The sequence below is a fragment of the Aspergillus pseudoviridinutans genome (assembly GCF_018340605.1).
Source record: "Aspergillus pseudoviridinutans IFM 55266 DNA, scaffold_8, whole genome shotgun sequence".
Lineage (NCBI taxonomy): Eukaryota > Fungi > Ascomycota > Eurotiomycetes > Eurotiales > Aspergillaceae > Aspergillus > Aspergillus pseudoviridinutans.
This window is the reverse complement of record NW_025091288.1, coordinates 408,938-424,522: the sequence shown is the minus strand read 5'-3', so window position 1 is coordinate 424,522 and position 15,585 is coordinate 408,938. Positions and strand designations below refer to the sequence as shown.

Sequence of the window (15,585 nt, the reverse complement as noted above, 5' to 3'; positions counted from 1 at the left end):
TAATCATGCCATAACTTGAGGGGTTTCTGGTCCAAAATCCACCGTAATGTATGGGGAGTTCTGATGAAGTCCGATAATCGGACCAACATTAGTGTCCAGTATCCCATTAACTTGGCACTCAACGTGTAAGGCAAACTCAGAATAAATCCACCAAGTCAAGATAATCAGTTGTTTCTGATACACTGTAACAAGAGATGGTTGACCTGCTTGGGAAAGGAGATCGGCACGGCACACTCCTGAACCCTAAGGGGGATAGTTGCGAATCTCCATTGAGTGCGTAATGCGCTGATGATTTGGTCAAGCAAATCAGCCATTTGGAGACCCACAGAGAAGGTCTGGATTCAAGAGTCGCGACTGCAGTGGATACTGAAGCCAAGCACGCTATATTATTAGTCAAAACTCTGAAGGACAGCTCTACTCATATATGTATGCCCTGAATAGTATCAGACTCGGTAGATATCATGATGCGCTTTACATAACATTGAATAAATTGTCCCACACGATCAAAGACGGGCCTGGATTAATGCAGTAGATCTCTACTTCATTCATTCGTTATGTAGCAGGATGGATAGATCTAATAAATAGGACTTAGTCTTGAAACAGTGTTTGTAGCTGTTACATCTTCAGATACAGACATCCCCAGAAGCAGTGATTCCGTGATGGGAGCTCATTGAACGATAGAAGTCGCCGCTTAAAATAGTTATCCAATAATCAATTTCCCATTGGCTTCAAAACAATAAAGTTGCACAAACTGAATATCGCAATCTCAGTTGCCCCTGTCCAACTACTCTCCCACCTCACGATCATCCTTCCAGAATACAAACTGAACAAAGGACCACTTCATAGAGGCCTGTCGGATAGACTTGCCCCAGAAAAACAGTGGGATGAAGAAGAGTAGACAGCCGCCTGAAATGCCCGCCATAGCGCCATAGGCAGCAGTATAGCCGGACTCTTTGACCCACGGATTGGTATAGAAGGAAAGCAGGAATCCAAAGCAAGCTGCAGCTGTTAGCGGAGAAAATGACCGCAATGGAGGTCAAGAAAACTCACACTTGAAAGCAAGCTGGGTGACCGTCACTTCACCGGCGACTGGACGGAAGGAGTCAATACAGTAGACGAAGGAGACATTCGTGCCCTGGGTGATGGCGAAAGACACTACATGACGAATGTCAGCTGGATGATTTAAACAAAAGAAATGACAGGATAAAACATACACAAGCCCAAGCCAACGGTGGGTACCATCCAGTGCCAGCCATTGGCGATACCACATCCATATAGCACCAGGGCAAGAGGCGCGGCGATCACACTTGGGATAATTGCGGGCAATCGCATCTCAGGCTCACGGATCCCTCCATTGCGCTTGGTAAAGTAATCCGCCACCCAGTCGGAAAACGGACCACCGGCGAAAGTACCCAGGAAACAACCTAACATGCCAGCGATGAAACATAAACCGGACTGCCAGGCCTCAAAGCCGTAGGTTGTACTGAACGCTGAGGCGAAATTGGAGACAACAGCCACCAGGAACCCGATCGTCACCGACATGACGATGGTAGCCCAGAAGATGGGTGGGATGAGGATCAGCCCAAAGGGACGCACGAACATCCGCCAGAAGGACTCGTCGGTATATGTCTCGCCAGACCAGAAGCGCAGACTACGCAGGTAGCTCATCTTGGGAGGGATGGGAGGGACCGAGGCCACTTCCAGGTTGTTGCTGTCCGACAGTTTTTGGATCTCGACGGTGCGTTCCACCAAGGGGTTTCCAACACGCCGGTAGGCAGTCTCTGGGAAAAAGAAGACGACCACAACGATCAGAGCTCCGACGAGAGCGCACCCCACCCAGTAGATGGTCCGCCAGTCGTGCTTGATCGTGACCAGTCCCGAGATGATGATACCGAAGGCGACTCCTGCACTCAAGGCGGCGTTGTATATGCTGGTTAAACGGGCCGTCAGCTTCTCTGAGCGCTGAATCCATCGGATAAGAAAACTCACGCCATGCCATAACCTCGCTGGTGAAGATAGAACACATCGGCAATAGTAACAGGCGCCAGGCACTCGCCAGCACCCGCCCCAATACCTAGGATGGTCCGGGTCGTGAGCTCGCCTGCATACGTCTTTGCCAAACCGGCTCCAAGGATCATGAAGAAGTAGAGAATGAAAGCGGAGATGTAGACTGGCCGCCGGCCGTATTTGTTAAGCAGAGGCACCCAGAAGAGACACGAGACGCCCTGCATCAGGGCGCTGTTGTTAAAAAAGTACGCGGCCCGACTGATCCAGTCACTCATCGTTGTGTTTCCCCCTTCTTTGAAGTCCGTCGCAACTGCAACCATTGCGACTGTAGGACCGGCAGCCATGAAATTACACATGACCATGGCTAGGGAGACGAGAATGGCGATATAGATCTTGTAGGATGTCGACCAGCGAAGGGGATCATTGGGGTCCAGTGACGGAGCCGGAGTCAAGATAATCTCGTTGGTGTGCTCATGGCGCAGACGAACATGGCCGAGGTTGCGTAGATGAAAGGGGCCGCGAGACTGACTGTCCTCGACATGCTCAATCGTCTCCATCGTCTTGAGGCTAGTATCTGCCATAGTAAATAGTGATACAAACAGGAAGGAGGATAGCTGACAAGGGAAGAACCTGGAGGTTGGGGGATTAATATCAGTCCAGGGATCTTCAGAGAACGGAACTAAACAATGAAGAGACGTGCACCCTCCTAAGCCATTTTCACCGGGCTGGCGATGGTTGTCGGGCCCCCTCAACGCGGGAGAGGCGAACGTGAGCAAACAGTGTTGGCTTGCACCAGCTTTTGTGCGAACAAGGTTTAGTCTGCATAACGTCGGGGAGGGGGACAATCCGGGGGTGGGGTCCGGGGAAGTGGGGGAGACATCGGAATCCCGCTTGGACAAATCAGAGAAGTTTTCCGTGGCACACCGAAAGAGATGATCTGAGTGGTCCAATACAAGCTAGGACGGACCGCTTATGGAGAGTGCATTAGTTTCAGAATTGGTGAGAAATAGTGTCAGGGGAGATATACAACCGACCAGTAATATGAGGTGATTCATGAGAGGAGGATGAGTAGGTGAGGAGAGTTATCCACAATACTGCATGAGAGACGGCTGGAACGGTCTGTCTCTCTACTGACCAATCATTCTTGGACTTATTGGAGGAAAGGAGAATCGAAGAGTGCGAAGAGGTTGATTTGCTTCTAAGTTAGTAGCAAATAGTACTTCTGTGATGATGTATCGGTTGAGGCTAAAGCTGACTATCAAGGTATGACTAGTATGACAGAGGCTGATATTATCTAGTTCTTAACTAGCCACGAATTGCAAGTATCTTATTCACCAACATCTCCTTCGCAAGACAAGCAGTCGCACCCGCATAGCAATTACTAGTCAGAGCGAGGCTTGAGATGTCCACCTCCAGGCAGGCTGACGGTCTTGGACTTGAGCCACGCGTTGGAAGTGGCGGACGCATTGTAGTAGATGTTGTAGCCCTTGGAACGGATGTTCTTGTTGTTTGCATCGGCATTAGTAAAGTTCTGCACAGTGACATCCCGAGTCAGAGTCCAGGTGGAGGTCTCATCAAGCGACACGGCAAAAGTGGCGGTTCCTTTACCCGCAGTGTAGGCAGAACCGGTCCAACTGGAGTGGTCCGTGAGGCTCCAAGAGATTGAGCTGCCATTATATGCGACGATGTCACCCTCTAGGGCGGACTCTGCCACAGAGACAGTAACCTCAGCAGGCTGAATGGAGGAGTTCTCCTCCGAGCCGGCAAAGTACCGGAATGCCTGAGTCACCTGGGAGGAATTGGCGATGACGAGGATACCTGAGGCTGGGTTCAGCTCCGTGGCTACGAGAGTGGCTGTGGCAATGACGTTGCCAAACCACAGGGCAGCCATGTCCTTCTTCAGAGTTGTGAGCCGAGAATTTTCAAAAGAGATCGAGGCCCCGCTGAGCCTCTGCATTGATGAAAACATGACGGTTCCTGCCAATAAGCCAGCAGTCAGGTCGACGTTTTTCAAGACCGCCTTCTGCCCTCCGTCGCTGAAGAGCGTAGGTGCCTGCTCAGCCCGGCCAACGACGTCGGTAGCGTGGATCTCACCGAGGGCGTAGAAGATGGCACTGCCAATACCCGCCGTGTGAGCAACCGAGTCGCTGACATAGATGTAGCCGGCTGGCGTGTCGCCAGAAAAGGAGGAGCAGCGATTGCCGCCAGAGTAGTGGCGCACGTTCGACGCGTAGATGGTGCCATTTCCGGCCGCGTAGAGACCGTGAGAGACAGGCCCAGAGCTGTAGAGATCCGTGTTGCTCACATGTACGGTTGTCCCCGTGCCGTAGGCATAAACATTGGCCGCACCATTGTGCACGGTAATGTTGCTGTTCTCGATGTATGCAGTGGATGAATTTGCAATGTTGATGGCCGCGTTGACGCCAAAGAAACTCGCCTGGTTGAGCCAGGTGCAGTATCCCTCCTTGATAACCTCCACATGAGACAGATTAACATGAGCACCATTCGTGGCAACAAGCACACTCGTATCATTAGCATTAACTGTCAAGGTCTTGTGGTCCAGTTCCACATCCTTGTCAGCATAGTAGTAAGGACCGGTGATGTTATAGCTCAAAGTCATGGGGCCTCCGTTATCAGTGGTGTAGTCGGCCATGATAGCATTGTCTTTGACATCTCCGGGCAGATAGGCGTAGTCGCTAGGATCAACGATGGAAACCGAGCCCAGCACAACAGAGCTGAAAGCAAACAAAAGAAGAGACTGAATGGCCATTTTGTCAGGACAGCTTGCGAGGCGAACAGGTTTCTCGAGGTGTTGTAGTCCGAGTTGCTGGCGTTTTATCTGTATGTACACGAGTCCAATTTATATGTTTCTCTGCCATATCCTGGACGCGGCCAGGCAGACGAATTCATCGCAGGATCTGCATCATCCACAATATTCCTCGTTGGGAAAAATGAATACATGCAAGGAATCCGGGGTAAGTGGAGCCGTAGCGTCTTGTCGTTTCTCAAGTTAGATTGAGATGGCGGTCCCGAATAGGAGGAAAGCGAAGCTATAATGAGATCGATATTGAGGGACGCGCGGCCTGCAACGTATCATATTAACTGCTTGGGCCAGTGCGCCTAGTAATAACCAATTGAATTCTAGTATGATCGCCAGTGAAGAAGTATAATGGATACTCCATTTTATCTCAACATTCTAGAAGAGCAGTGGTCATTCAGGTGAAAGAAACCAGCTATGACAGGATGTGAACTCGTTCGACAATAGCCAGTGCAGTGATCCATTCCCAACACAGTCTGTCGAGACACAATATGTTGTGATATCTAAGGTCGAGTTCAACGCTGAGATCATGAAGGCAATTAATATTCTTCCTATCAGCTACAATGAAGGTAGTAAAAGAACGCTGCATAGATATCTATTCAATTGGCCTCATTCCCGAAACGTCGGGCACTCCGTCTCCCTCCACCACCCTGGCGCTTACGATCTCATATACCGGCAGCTCTGCGAGTCGAGAAATGACATGATGTAGTGTAGGCAGTTGTTCCCAGTCCAGCGGGTCAATTTGGAAACTGGCCTTGGAGGAGGTCCATACCTTGCGTGGATTGGGGGTGGGCACAGCCTCCGAGAAGGGATCAAAGGCCGCGTACTCTTCAGCTGCTTTGTTCTTGTTCAATCGACCGGTCTGTGGGAGATATTTGTATACCAGGATCCCAGCATCAGCTTCTCCACTGAATCCTCCGGGGGTCGACGCTGGGTCAACTTCGACAAGATCTTCAAGTAGGAAATGGCCCCAGAGAGCGCCCTGCCACCCTGTACGGATCCGATACGATTTTGCCCGGCGGTAGATGTCCACCGACGTATATAACTTGGGAGCGCCCAGCTCTTCTCTTCCCGACACGATTGGGTCGGTCAGTGACTCAAAGAGGATGGGCAGGTAGGAGCCTTGAATGACGGTGCCGTCCTTCTTGACGTACTCGACACCATGGACATACAAGCCGATGTGAGAATATCCTGAGCCACCCAACCACTCCATCTTGTTCAGGGTAGTCTGCGAGAAGGAGGCATATGCCACAGTATCAGGAGCGCTGAATCGCCAGCCACGGCGGCCCGGGGGAAAGAGGTTCTGTAGTACGGTACGTGAGGTCTTGAACTTGATCGAGGCAGTAGTGAAGGTGGATTTGGTGCCATCGCGGGGGACGCCCAAGTGGTTCTGGCGCGGACCGGGCATAGGACCAAAAGCGATGGGCATGCGCCAGTAGGGATTGGGGATGCGTTTCCATGTCCACTCGCGGAGTCTCTGCGTCGAGTTATCCCACTCGTCGTGGCCAAAATTGTAGTTGGTAAAGCCGTACACTAAGGCAGTTAGTGTGCTATTTTCGACAAATGAAAGGTGGAACACTTACTGTCAGGGGTTTCCTGTCCATCGACACGGTCACGGCCGGCCAACCGAGAGTATTGTTGTATGAGGCTAGCGCGTTCATGGCGAATCTCATCATACAACTGAAGACGCTCTGGTACTTCCTCGACGGTCGTTCCCAGAGGCAGCACTACAGCCAGAGAAGCAGCGTCTTCTATTGCAACCGCCGCCCCCTGCCCTTGATGTGGGAGGAAGGGATGGGCGGCGTCGCCCAGCAGAGCCAAACGCCCCTCATACCAACKGGGAATCTCCTCCATATCTAGCAGCTTCCAAACCCGAACACTCTGCGGATCCGCCATGCTCAGTAGCTTTAGCACTGCAGGATCAAACGAAGAGAAGATCTGGAGCATCTTCTGTAGATTGCCGGACTGGCCCCAGCTCTCGTCTGCCTCTTCTGCCGACTCCTCTTCCGGGTGAATCAATACGAAATTCAACACTGTGTTGTGCGATGTGGGATAGAGTACAATCCGCCGATCAGCGCCGTACCAGATGGATAGCTCTCCCGGACGCTCGACTAGAGCGGCAGTTTCGGGATCTTGCAGCGCTGCTTGCTTGGATACGAGGAATCGAAAAGCGCTTTTGCCGCAGCAGGAAGCCTTGACATTTCCGCCTGGAATTGCGCTGCGAGTGATGGAGTGGACTCCGTCGGCTCCAACCACCAGATCGCCCTKGAACTGGGTCCCGTCTTCAAGTGTAATGGTGGCTGTTGCTGGGTCGACCTGTACTACCCGACTGGCGGTTCGAAATGGGATAGCCTCGCGGCCCGCATCAGCGCTCATGGCTGCCCTTTTAAGTTGGCTATGCAAATCAATGCGATGAGCTAGGAGCCATTGCTGAAAGCGGTTAAATTGATGCCCTCAAGTCTACTTAGCGGTGGTACTCACATGCTGCCATCTTTTGTTTTGCTCGGTAAGATCGATAGCTCGTTCAATTTGGCCCTGAGAGGTATATTCAACAAGCTAAAGGATTAGATTTAGTATGCGAAATTTCGATCAATAGTATGAAACTTACCCTCTCCATCAAGTTCGCGCCAAACTGCTGCGCATCAATACCCAGTCGCTTCAGGATTCCATTGGCATTCGGGGCAAGATGAAGTGCTGCGCCGGTCTCGATAGCCAGTCGAGATTGCTCGAAGATCTGCAATGGTTAGCCGTCTTTTATTGTCATAGGCGGATCGGATAACCCACCTGGACATCATGGCCTTGCCGACGAAGAGCAATAGCAGCAGTAAACCCACCGATTCCACCTCCTACTACTAATACCTTCAAAGGAGATGGGCTGGTGGTCTGGTCTGTCGCGACTGTTCCGTTAGTAGCTGCCATTGTGTGAGATATTGACTGTAAGAAGAAGAAGAAACACGACGGGTAATAGGCAGCGCACCGCAATGATTACTGCAAGGGAGGACCTTTTGTACGAGTCATGATCAGTTTTATTCAAATAACTAAAAAACAATATCAGGTGGGGGTAAGCCTTTCGGCTTCCTCTCGCGTCTCTTGTCGGCAAACACATACTTCGGGACCATCGGGTGAGGTGGAGGGGGCTGTCGTCCACCCGAACTCACCACGTATGCATTACCATCGTCTGGTGGTCCAGAGAGAATGTGGTCTTCTAAAATTTCGGCACAATCAATAAAACAACTGGTTGGATTCGTTTGGGAGGCACGATAGTGTGGGATCTGCGGGATATTGAACAAGAAGCTGCCACCTGGATCTATACGGCCACATCATGGCTGTTCAAAGATATGTTGAAAAGATACTTCTAAAAATAGTAGTATCTCAATCTGTCTACCAAGTACATTGACTTGCAGAGTCCACTTTAATTTTGTATTCGAGATCATAGGCCGGCAGGTTTACGGATAGTATTCTCGTGAAGAAGCTTCACCAAGCATTGACTCGGAATGTGAAATAGACAATTCAGTTTGGACATAGAATACTCTACTATACTCTACCTGTCCCTTTCAATCCATTCAAACTGATCACCGAGATAGTTGTTAGCCCGAAGATCGCCAGACCGTGCATGACCCTCAAAGTTCTCAGCGCGTGCTGCTCTTCCACACAGCCGTCCCAATTCTCCGCTTGCCTGACGGCTGGTGACTTCTTGATATGTCACGGTGCGAAGATACTTTCCCACCCACAGACCTCCCGTATATCTCGCAGCTTTCTTGGTGGGGAGGACGTGGTTGGTGCCAATGACCTAACTTGATCAGCATGGAATATGTCCTACTTTACTCAAGGGCATACCTTATCGCCGTAGGAGACACAAGTCTTTTCTCCAAGGAATAAAGCACCGTAGGCATTCATTTTCCTGAGGGCTTCGCGTGGCTCTTTGGTGAGGATCTGGACATGCTCGCTGGCATATTCATCCGCCAGTGTCCAAGCTTCATCAAGCGAGTCCACAACGATCACCTCGCCGAACCGTTCCCACGAGGTTCCCGCTAGTTCAGCGGTCGACAGGTTCTTCAATAGCTCGGTAATAAGCCGCATCGATTCTCGACCAACGGCCTCGGACGTGGTGATGATCACCGCGGGCGAATCAGGCCCATGCTCAGCCTGCGAGAGAATGTCCGTTGCCACCGTAAAGGGATCGGCCGTCTCATCAGCCACAATAAGAATCTCCGTCGGTCCCGCGAAAAGATCAATCCCAATTTCGCCAAACAACTGCCTCTTCGCCTCGGCGACAAAGGCGTTGCCTGGCCCCGCGATGAAATCCACCTTGGCCATGGTCTCGGTGCCCAGTGCCATGGCTGCAATGGCTTGCACTCCTCCAAGCAGGTAGATTTCGTCTGCACCTGCGAGATGCATGGCTGCGATGGTGGCGTGAGGGATCTTGCCTGCGATAGGAGGAGTACAGCCAATGACCTTTGGGACGCCAGCTACTTTGGCTGTGAGAATGGTCATATGGGCGGAGGCAAGGAGGGGGTATCGCCCGCCTGGGATGTAGCTGTTATTGTCAGTCTAGATTGCACGTTTTGGTATCTTTTCGGAAGTGCCTACGCTCCAACTGTCTGGATAGGCAGATTTTTCAGTCCAAGGAACACGCCCTGCGTTTGTCAGTACAGCTTGAGAAGGCACCGATAGTCAGTCAGACTTACTGGCTGGATTTCGTACTCAAAATCTTTGATCGAGTCACGTTGCGCTTGTGCAAACGCCCGCACATTCCTCTGGACCTGCTTAATATCCTCGATTGTTTGTGCAGAGCAGGCCGCAATGGAAGCCTCAATATCTTCTCGGGAGAGTTTGAACGAGGCAGGCGACCATTTGTCAAACTTCTCCGAGTACTTGCGCACTGCTGTGTCTCCATTGGTGCGAATGTCGTCGATCACGCCCTTGACAATGGTGCTAACGTCGACTTGGGGCGCTGTCGAGTTGGACGCGCTATCTGCGCAACTCTTGAGGTGACGTCTTGCCATTGTGCCGTTGAGTCCCGTTTATGGTAGAGCAAAGATTATAGGTTAGAATTTGTGTATTTCATTAATTCCGCCGTCCATGTTAGAGTACATATAGCTGTAGTGTTGTTATGCAGTGCCATCAGCTCCCGTCGGCTCCACCTGAGCCCGCGTCGGCCACAACTCCGAGACTGAGAGTCCGGCTTTGACTGCGAACCTGGAGAAATGCAGAGGTCTCGCCGAGAGTACCGTGAGAGTGAGAGCACCCTCGGGTCATTTCTAAGCCCAAAAAGGAATTTGAGTTATTGTCTCAGTCCTCATCCAACTCGTCGAGCCTTAATCTCAGCCTTCACTAAGAACCGCCAAACTTGCACTACTATGACTTCACCAAAGGTCGCTTTGATTACCGGCGCCTCCAGAGGCGTCGGCGCAGCAATTGCACGATGCCTGGCCGAGGAGGGCATGAACGTCGTTATCAATTACAGTTCCGATCCTGCTCCGGCGGAACGATTACTCCAAGAGATGAGAGCTTCGAATCAGATCAAGGTTCCTGGGGCAAATGTCGCTCGCTATGCGGCAATCCAGGCGAACCTGGCCGACCGAAACGGCATTCAGCAGCTCGTTCAGCAAACCATCCAGGCAATGGGCCGGTTAGACCTGGTAGTTTCCAACGTCGGTTGGACGCGAATGACAGATTTTATGAATCTAGAGGAAGCAGATAACGAGTCGGACTGGGATACATGCTTCTCGATGAATGTCAAGAGCCATTTCCAGCTTTTCCGGGCTTGTCAAGAGCATTTAGAGCGGAGTGAGGGGGTATTCATTGCTACAGCGAGTGTTGCGGGGTTGAAGCCTAGTGGGAGTTCATTGGTATGTATCCCTTAAATTCAGGGATTAACGAGTCCCGCAAATGGTGGTCTGACGATACTAGCCATATGCCGTGACCAAGGCGGCTCTTATCCATCTCGTCAAGAGTTTGGCCGTCATTGCAGCCCCGAGGATCCGAGTCAACTCGGTCTCACCAGGGGTTTTGCTGACAGTGAGTGACTCGTTGGACTAGACCTTAGAGCAGTATCTAACAGACCGGACTAGGACTGGGGTCTTCAATTCCCAGAGGAGAAGCTCAACGCTGTGAAAGAAAAGAACTTGCTGAAACGATTTGCAACTCCGGAGGTATGTCCCTAATACACAGTGATAGCGCTATTGGCTCATGGACATGATAGGACGTTGCCGAACAAGTCAAAGTATTTGCTACTTCAAAATCCATGACGGGGGTAAATGCAGTAATAGACGCAGGCTTTTCGCTTTGAGCCCTATTCATGAATTGAATTCACATAGCAGGTTAGAAAGTAATAAACTTTTGTACAAGATACATCTGCTCCGTGTCATTGATTCATACATTCATATATTCATCATGCCATATCCCTCTACCGCCAGATAGTTCTGGCCGAGGCCACATTTTATTTGCTGGCATCTCGCAACTTCTCAAGAAGATGGACCAAGTTATCCACCAGTGGCGGAGCCTGTGTGAAAGTTTCATGGTGGTGATTCTGCCGCATGACTTTGATCATCGTCTCCAGCACTGCCTGGGGATCACCGACAAAGACTGTCTCTTCTGTATGACCAAGGCCCTGCAGCACTGGTATTCCGCGTTGCAGAGTGATGAAACGCTGTATATCCTCACTCTCTAGTCCATCTAGCCAGATCTTGTGCTGCAGTGCTGGACCAGCCAGCTGCTGACCATGATTATCCATGTTATGGTAGAATACCACGCCGTAGGCCCACAAAGTTAGACTGGCATGGTATAGCGCAATCGCCATGAAATCTCGTAGAGCTTGCAACGGAAGAGCTTTGATACCTCGAACGACCTGGCCCGCATGCCATATGGCGTGTCGGGAATGTTCGCTCTTGAACCAGTCACTAAGAGCAGGTTGATCCCAGGCGCGGCTGGCATCGTCCGAGGTAGCCAATGTCTCGACCTCCTCCAGTGACATGTACATGTGCATGACGATAAAGTGCAGCTGCACTGGGACTTCGTCGCGGTATCCCATTCGAAAACATTCGAGTATCCTGCTAAGCTGTCCATGCCGAGAGGCCATGAGCAAATCATTATCCCAGTAGCGGCTGTGTCCGTTCAGAAGAGAGCTCAGCTGGCGGTACTCCCATACGAGGCCCCATATACAGTGCATGACGGCGCCGCAGGTAAGACGGATGTCCGCAACCTGACGACTGGTTTCCAGAAGATCTAAATTCGCCACACACTCGTTGAGGGTGCGAATTCGACCTGTAGAGGGCAGACAAGATGAATGATAGGTTTCCTTCCAGTGAGACGCGGAACTCGCTTCCCAGAGGTACGAAGGGGCAGGTAGAGGAGGACCCATTTCAGCGTAAGTAATCAAAGGGCCGGTAAAGAGAGCCATGGAGACTTGAGCTTCTAGTCGAAACAAGCGGTACACAAGCCTCTTGTATGCTTCTTTGTACACCCAGGCACGCCATGTCTCTTCCAAGCTCTGACCAGACTCTTCCAACCGCGCCGGCAGGGGCGGATAGGCTGAGTGGTGAAAATTGCCGCCGCGACGAACCATAGTCACCAGAGGTTGGCGGAAGGCCTCCGAGATCTCGATTTTTCGGCTATTGCCACTCCACAGACCAATTTCTAGGTATAGCAAGTATGCTTGATGTAGGTGAAGGTCACGGATGGTAGTGTTGTTCCCCTCGAACACCGAAGGCAGCTGCAACCGGACGACTTCCTGCATGGCAAATCCTAGTTTGCGTAGCGAGGGATCTGGTGTCAAGACGGCTCCAGCTGCTGCCATGGCGAGAAGCAGCTCTGGACACACCTGTCGGGGTCGAAAAGTGGCCCGATGGATCCAAGAGCTTGCGGTAGAGAATGGGGCGGTCAGGTAATATCTGATCAGGCTGTCGAGAAGCTGCACCGATGGAAAGGATGACAGAACCGCCGAGATAGGCTGTTTCATCTGGCTGAGAACGATGCCCAGGATCTTATCACGGGAGTGAAGATCGAGACTATGGTCCGTTGTCGATTGGCTGTTTATGTCTTCCAGACTCTGGGGGGTCAGGGTGGATGCGCCGGTCGCTTCATTGGGCAGTAACAGGTTTTCGTGCTCGCAATAGCCATGATCTTGAGGAGCAGGAACGAAGCGCCATCGCAGTCGCTGCATAGACCGTGCGCCTCGGGGATTGCTCTGTATCGGTGTTTCGCGGGTCTCGTAGGGCGAACCAGACAGAGACAGACTCGGTGCTTGCTCGTCAAACTCAAACGGGACGTGGCTATTGTATGATTCGAGGAAGCCGAGATCAACCATGCTGAAGTCGAGATCGGTCGGCAGGCCAAAGGTGATCGACCCCCGGGGTGTCCGTACGCCACTGGGCGCATCTGTAAACAATACACTAGTGAACTCATCCCTGAGCCCTGATGGAACGTAATCCGGTGGCATATGGCTGTTTCCATCCAAGTCGATCGACTGCGAATGGTCCGGCTCCTGTGAGGCTGGAATATCCATTGGAGGAGTGATGAGTGGCTGGGATCCCTCAGATAGTAGTGTATCCGTTTCCCCTCTCCTTTCCTCTGAGTTGTGGTTGCTGTTTACTTCCGCAGCACCCGGACTGTCCGGATTGGCAAAGCGAACTTGAACGCCTTCAGTGGACTTGGAAGGAACCACACAGGCAATATTTCGCCTGCGGCATCGGGCGCAGGGTTTTTCTTCGTCGCATTTAAGATGGTTTTCCGCACACGCACCGCATGCTTGAGAAGCCCGGATGATGGGATTCGAGCTGCCAGTGCGGGGACGCTTCTTGAGGGCCTGCTTGCTCCCTGTGGTAATATGCAGAGCGGAATGCCGTCGGAGCAGATCACTAAAGTTAACGTTAATTGGAGCGATAAGGTACGATGGCGAGGGAAACAGCACATTCTGCCAAAGCGCTTACTACACACAGAGCATTGGTGGGGCTTTTCCTGGGTGTCTGCAATAGACTGTCAGCAAAACCGACCAACCGACAACAGCACAGTCAACTGGAAGCCGCAGTGACCTACGTGAAAGAACATGGCGGCGCAGATGGTCGATCCGCGAGTAAGACTGAGAGCATGTTCCGCACTGATACAGGTTTCGATGCACCGAGCTGCCTTCTGGCACCAAATCTGGCTGTGACTGTGGTGTGATCATGGTACCTAGCGGAGCTCCGAACGTGGAGAGCAACGGGTGGGACAATGCGGAAGCACATTATTACCATATATCAAGGGGGCATACCCTTGGGGATTACTCATTTCTGCCGGACTTTGCCTTTTCCCCCGCATCAAATAGCGGGGATTGAATTATAATAACCAGTCACTATGAATCTAGACTTTACACCACGGAGAAACCCCGCAATTCCTGTGAAGAAAGTCTGGGGAGTGCACGATATATCTACTACTACCTATTGGCCATGGACAGACATTATTGGGAAGGTGGGGGAACACAACCGGGTTCTCCACATGATATCCGACCAGGATTTTTTACTCACGACCAAACGCTGCGGGGTACTGAAATCGCCCACAAAGTATGATGTCCTGGTGGTCATTGTTGAGACGCACGTAAAACAGTTAAGCTACTGCCGGAAACACAACTCATGGGAACAGAACCGGTTCCGGCGCCAAAGGGACTGGGCCTTCTTCTTCCTGTGCTGCTCAAAAGGCCCTAGGCTTAGCTGGTTGGCGATTCGCCAATACCTTGAACATAGCATGGGTGAAATCTGTTACCCTTTTAAACTGTTGCTTCGCAGAATCACGGGCTTTAGGCGGGTACAATGGTGCAGAGTTCATGGCAACGTCCGTCTGGGAACCAACAGCAAGGTCGAATGTCCACTTCTCCACCTTGAAATCCGACCTACGAAGGCGAGAGCCCAGCAGCTGGATGTCGCCCGACGATGCTGCACCAGATGACGAGAATCAACGGGCGATCCATGCCTGCACAGCTGGAAGAAGCCAAATACAGACCAATGGTGATAATACTGCTGCGTCTGAGTTGGCTCATATCAGATATTCCGGTGTTGGCGCAGGCGCGGAGGAGTGAGCGATCCATCAGTTCCTATGGAGATGACAGCAATCCTAGCACCGGCCGAATCAGCAAGTTAAGCGATTCAAATCGAATCTGGCCAATGGTTCGGCCGCGTGGTCTGTGATGAAGGCCACGCAGTCAAACCCATCCGGACACGAGTTTATCAGGCCGTTGCCCGACTCGAAGCCACCCCACACTCCTGCATAACAGGACGTTTGACAGCTGCGGCTATGTTGCAATCCTATATTCCGGGCTTAGGGTAGCGGATCTCACAGGACGAAGCGATGGATAATGTCGAATTTGATTGGTTTTTCGAGTACCAGCGATACGCTAACAGGGCAGAACTGCCGGCCCTTCTCCCATACCAGCTCCTCCCGCCGAAGGAGTTTGTTAGCTTGTTAAGCCGCGGCCATCTGACCCCGAGGTACCTACTGGGACCTCCCAGTAATAATGCGCATGCTGTGTTCCCTTCGCACCCTCTGCTATCCAACACCTCCGAATAGATCCCTATATGGCTATCTACGCGCCACATGCCTCTATATCTTATTTGATTTACCACCGGACAGCATAAATATTACGGTCAGGGTAGTAACCAGGATTTGCATCTTTAGCCCAGGTATATAGAATCCGGACAATTGATGGACTCGTTATTCCCGCCGCCGGGTTTCTCAAGTGCTTCTAATACTATTGGTTGCTAGTATACGCGCCATGCAATGCCACGTCA

The 15,585-nt window shown here is 51.6% G+C and overlaps 6 protein-coding genes across 6 annotated transcripts; 1 reads left to right on the top strand and 5 right to left on the bottom strand.

The window, feature by feature from the left end:
- Nucleotides 1–784: 784 nt before the first annotated feature.
- On the bottom strand, nucleotides 785–2,588 carry Asppvi_010243 (putative MFS transporter; the record flags this gene model as incomplete). Its single annotated transcript, XM_043306089.1, has 4 exons — nucleotides 785–999; nucleotides 1,051–1,155; nucleotides 1,215–1,930; nucleotides 1,990–2,588. 4 exons carry the CDS (start codon nucleotides 2,586–2,588, stop codon nucleotides 785–787), a joined length of 1,635 nt encoding a protein of 544 aa, XP_043162024.1.
- Nucleotides 2,589–3,388: 800 nt separating this feature from the next.
- On the bottom strand, nucleotides 3,389–4,777 carry Asppvi_010242 (uncharacterized protein; the record flags this gene model as incomplete). The annotated part of the gene is made up of 1 exon (XM_043306088.1): nucleotides 3,389–4,777. One exon carries the CDS (start codon nucleotides 4,775–4,777, stop codon nucleotides 3,389–3,391), a length of 1,389 nt encoding a protein of 462 aa, XP_043162023.1.
- A 643-nt stretch (nucleotides 4,778–5,420) lies between these two features.
- Asppvi_010241 (putative salicylate hydroxylase) lies at nucleotides 5,421–7,744 on the bottom strand (the record flags this gene model as incomplete). The annotated part of the gene is made up of 5 exons (XM_043306087.1): nucleotides 5,421–6,358; nucleotides 6,409–7,255; nucleotides 7,307–7,381; nucleotides 7,434–7,559; nucleotides 7,610–7,744. The coding sequence occupies 5 exons, from the start codon at nucleotides 7,742–7,744 to the stop codon at nucleotides 5,421–5,423; spliced, it is 2,121 nt and encodes a 706-aa protein (XP_043162022.1).
- Nucleotides 7,745–8,366: 622 nt separating this feature from the next.
- Nucleotides 8,367–9,831, bottom strand: Asppvi_010240 (histidinol dehydrogenase family protein; the record flags this gene model as incomplete). The annotated part of the gene is made up of 4 exons (XM_043306086.1): nucleotides 8,367–8,615; nucleotides 8,663–9,362; nucleotides 9,416–9,462; nucleotides 9,514–9,831. 4 exons carry the CDS (start codon nucleotides 9,829–9,831, stop codon nucleotides 8,367–8,369), a joined length of 1,314 nt encoding a protein of 437 aa, XP_043162021.1.
- Nucleotides 9,832–10,185: 354 nt separating this feature from the next.
- On the top strand, nucleotides 10,186–11,117 carry Asppvi_010239 (SDR family NAD(P)-dependent oxidoreductase; the record flags this gene model as incomplete). The annotated part of the gene is made up of 4 exons (XM_043306085.1): nucleotides 10,186–10,677; nucleotides 10,739–10,846; nucleotides 10,900–10,980; nucleotides 11,031–11,117. 4 exons carry the CDS (start codon nucleotides 10,186–10,188, stop codon nucleotides 11,115–11,117), a joined length of 768 nt encoding a protein of 255 aa, XP_043162020.1.
- A 150-nt stretch (nucleotides 11,118–11,267) lies between these two features.
- Asppvi_010238 (C6 transcription factor RegA) lies at nucleotides 11,268–13,991 on the bottom strand (the record flags this gene model as incomplete). The annotated part of the gene is made up of 2 exons (XM_043306084.1): nucleotides 11,268–13,683; nucleotides 13,819–13,991. The coding sequence occupies 2 exons, from the start codon at nucleotides 13,989–13,991 to the stop codon at nucleotides 11,268–11,270; spliced, it is 2,589 nt and encodes an 862-aa protein (XP_043162019.1).
- Between the last annotated feature and the right edge of the window lie 1,594 nt (nucleotides 13,992–15,585).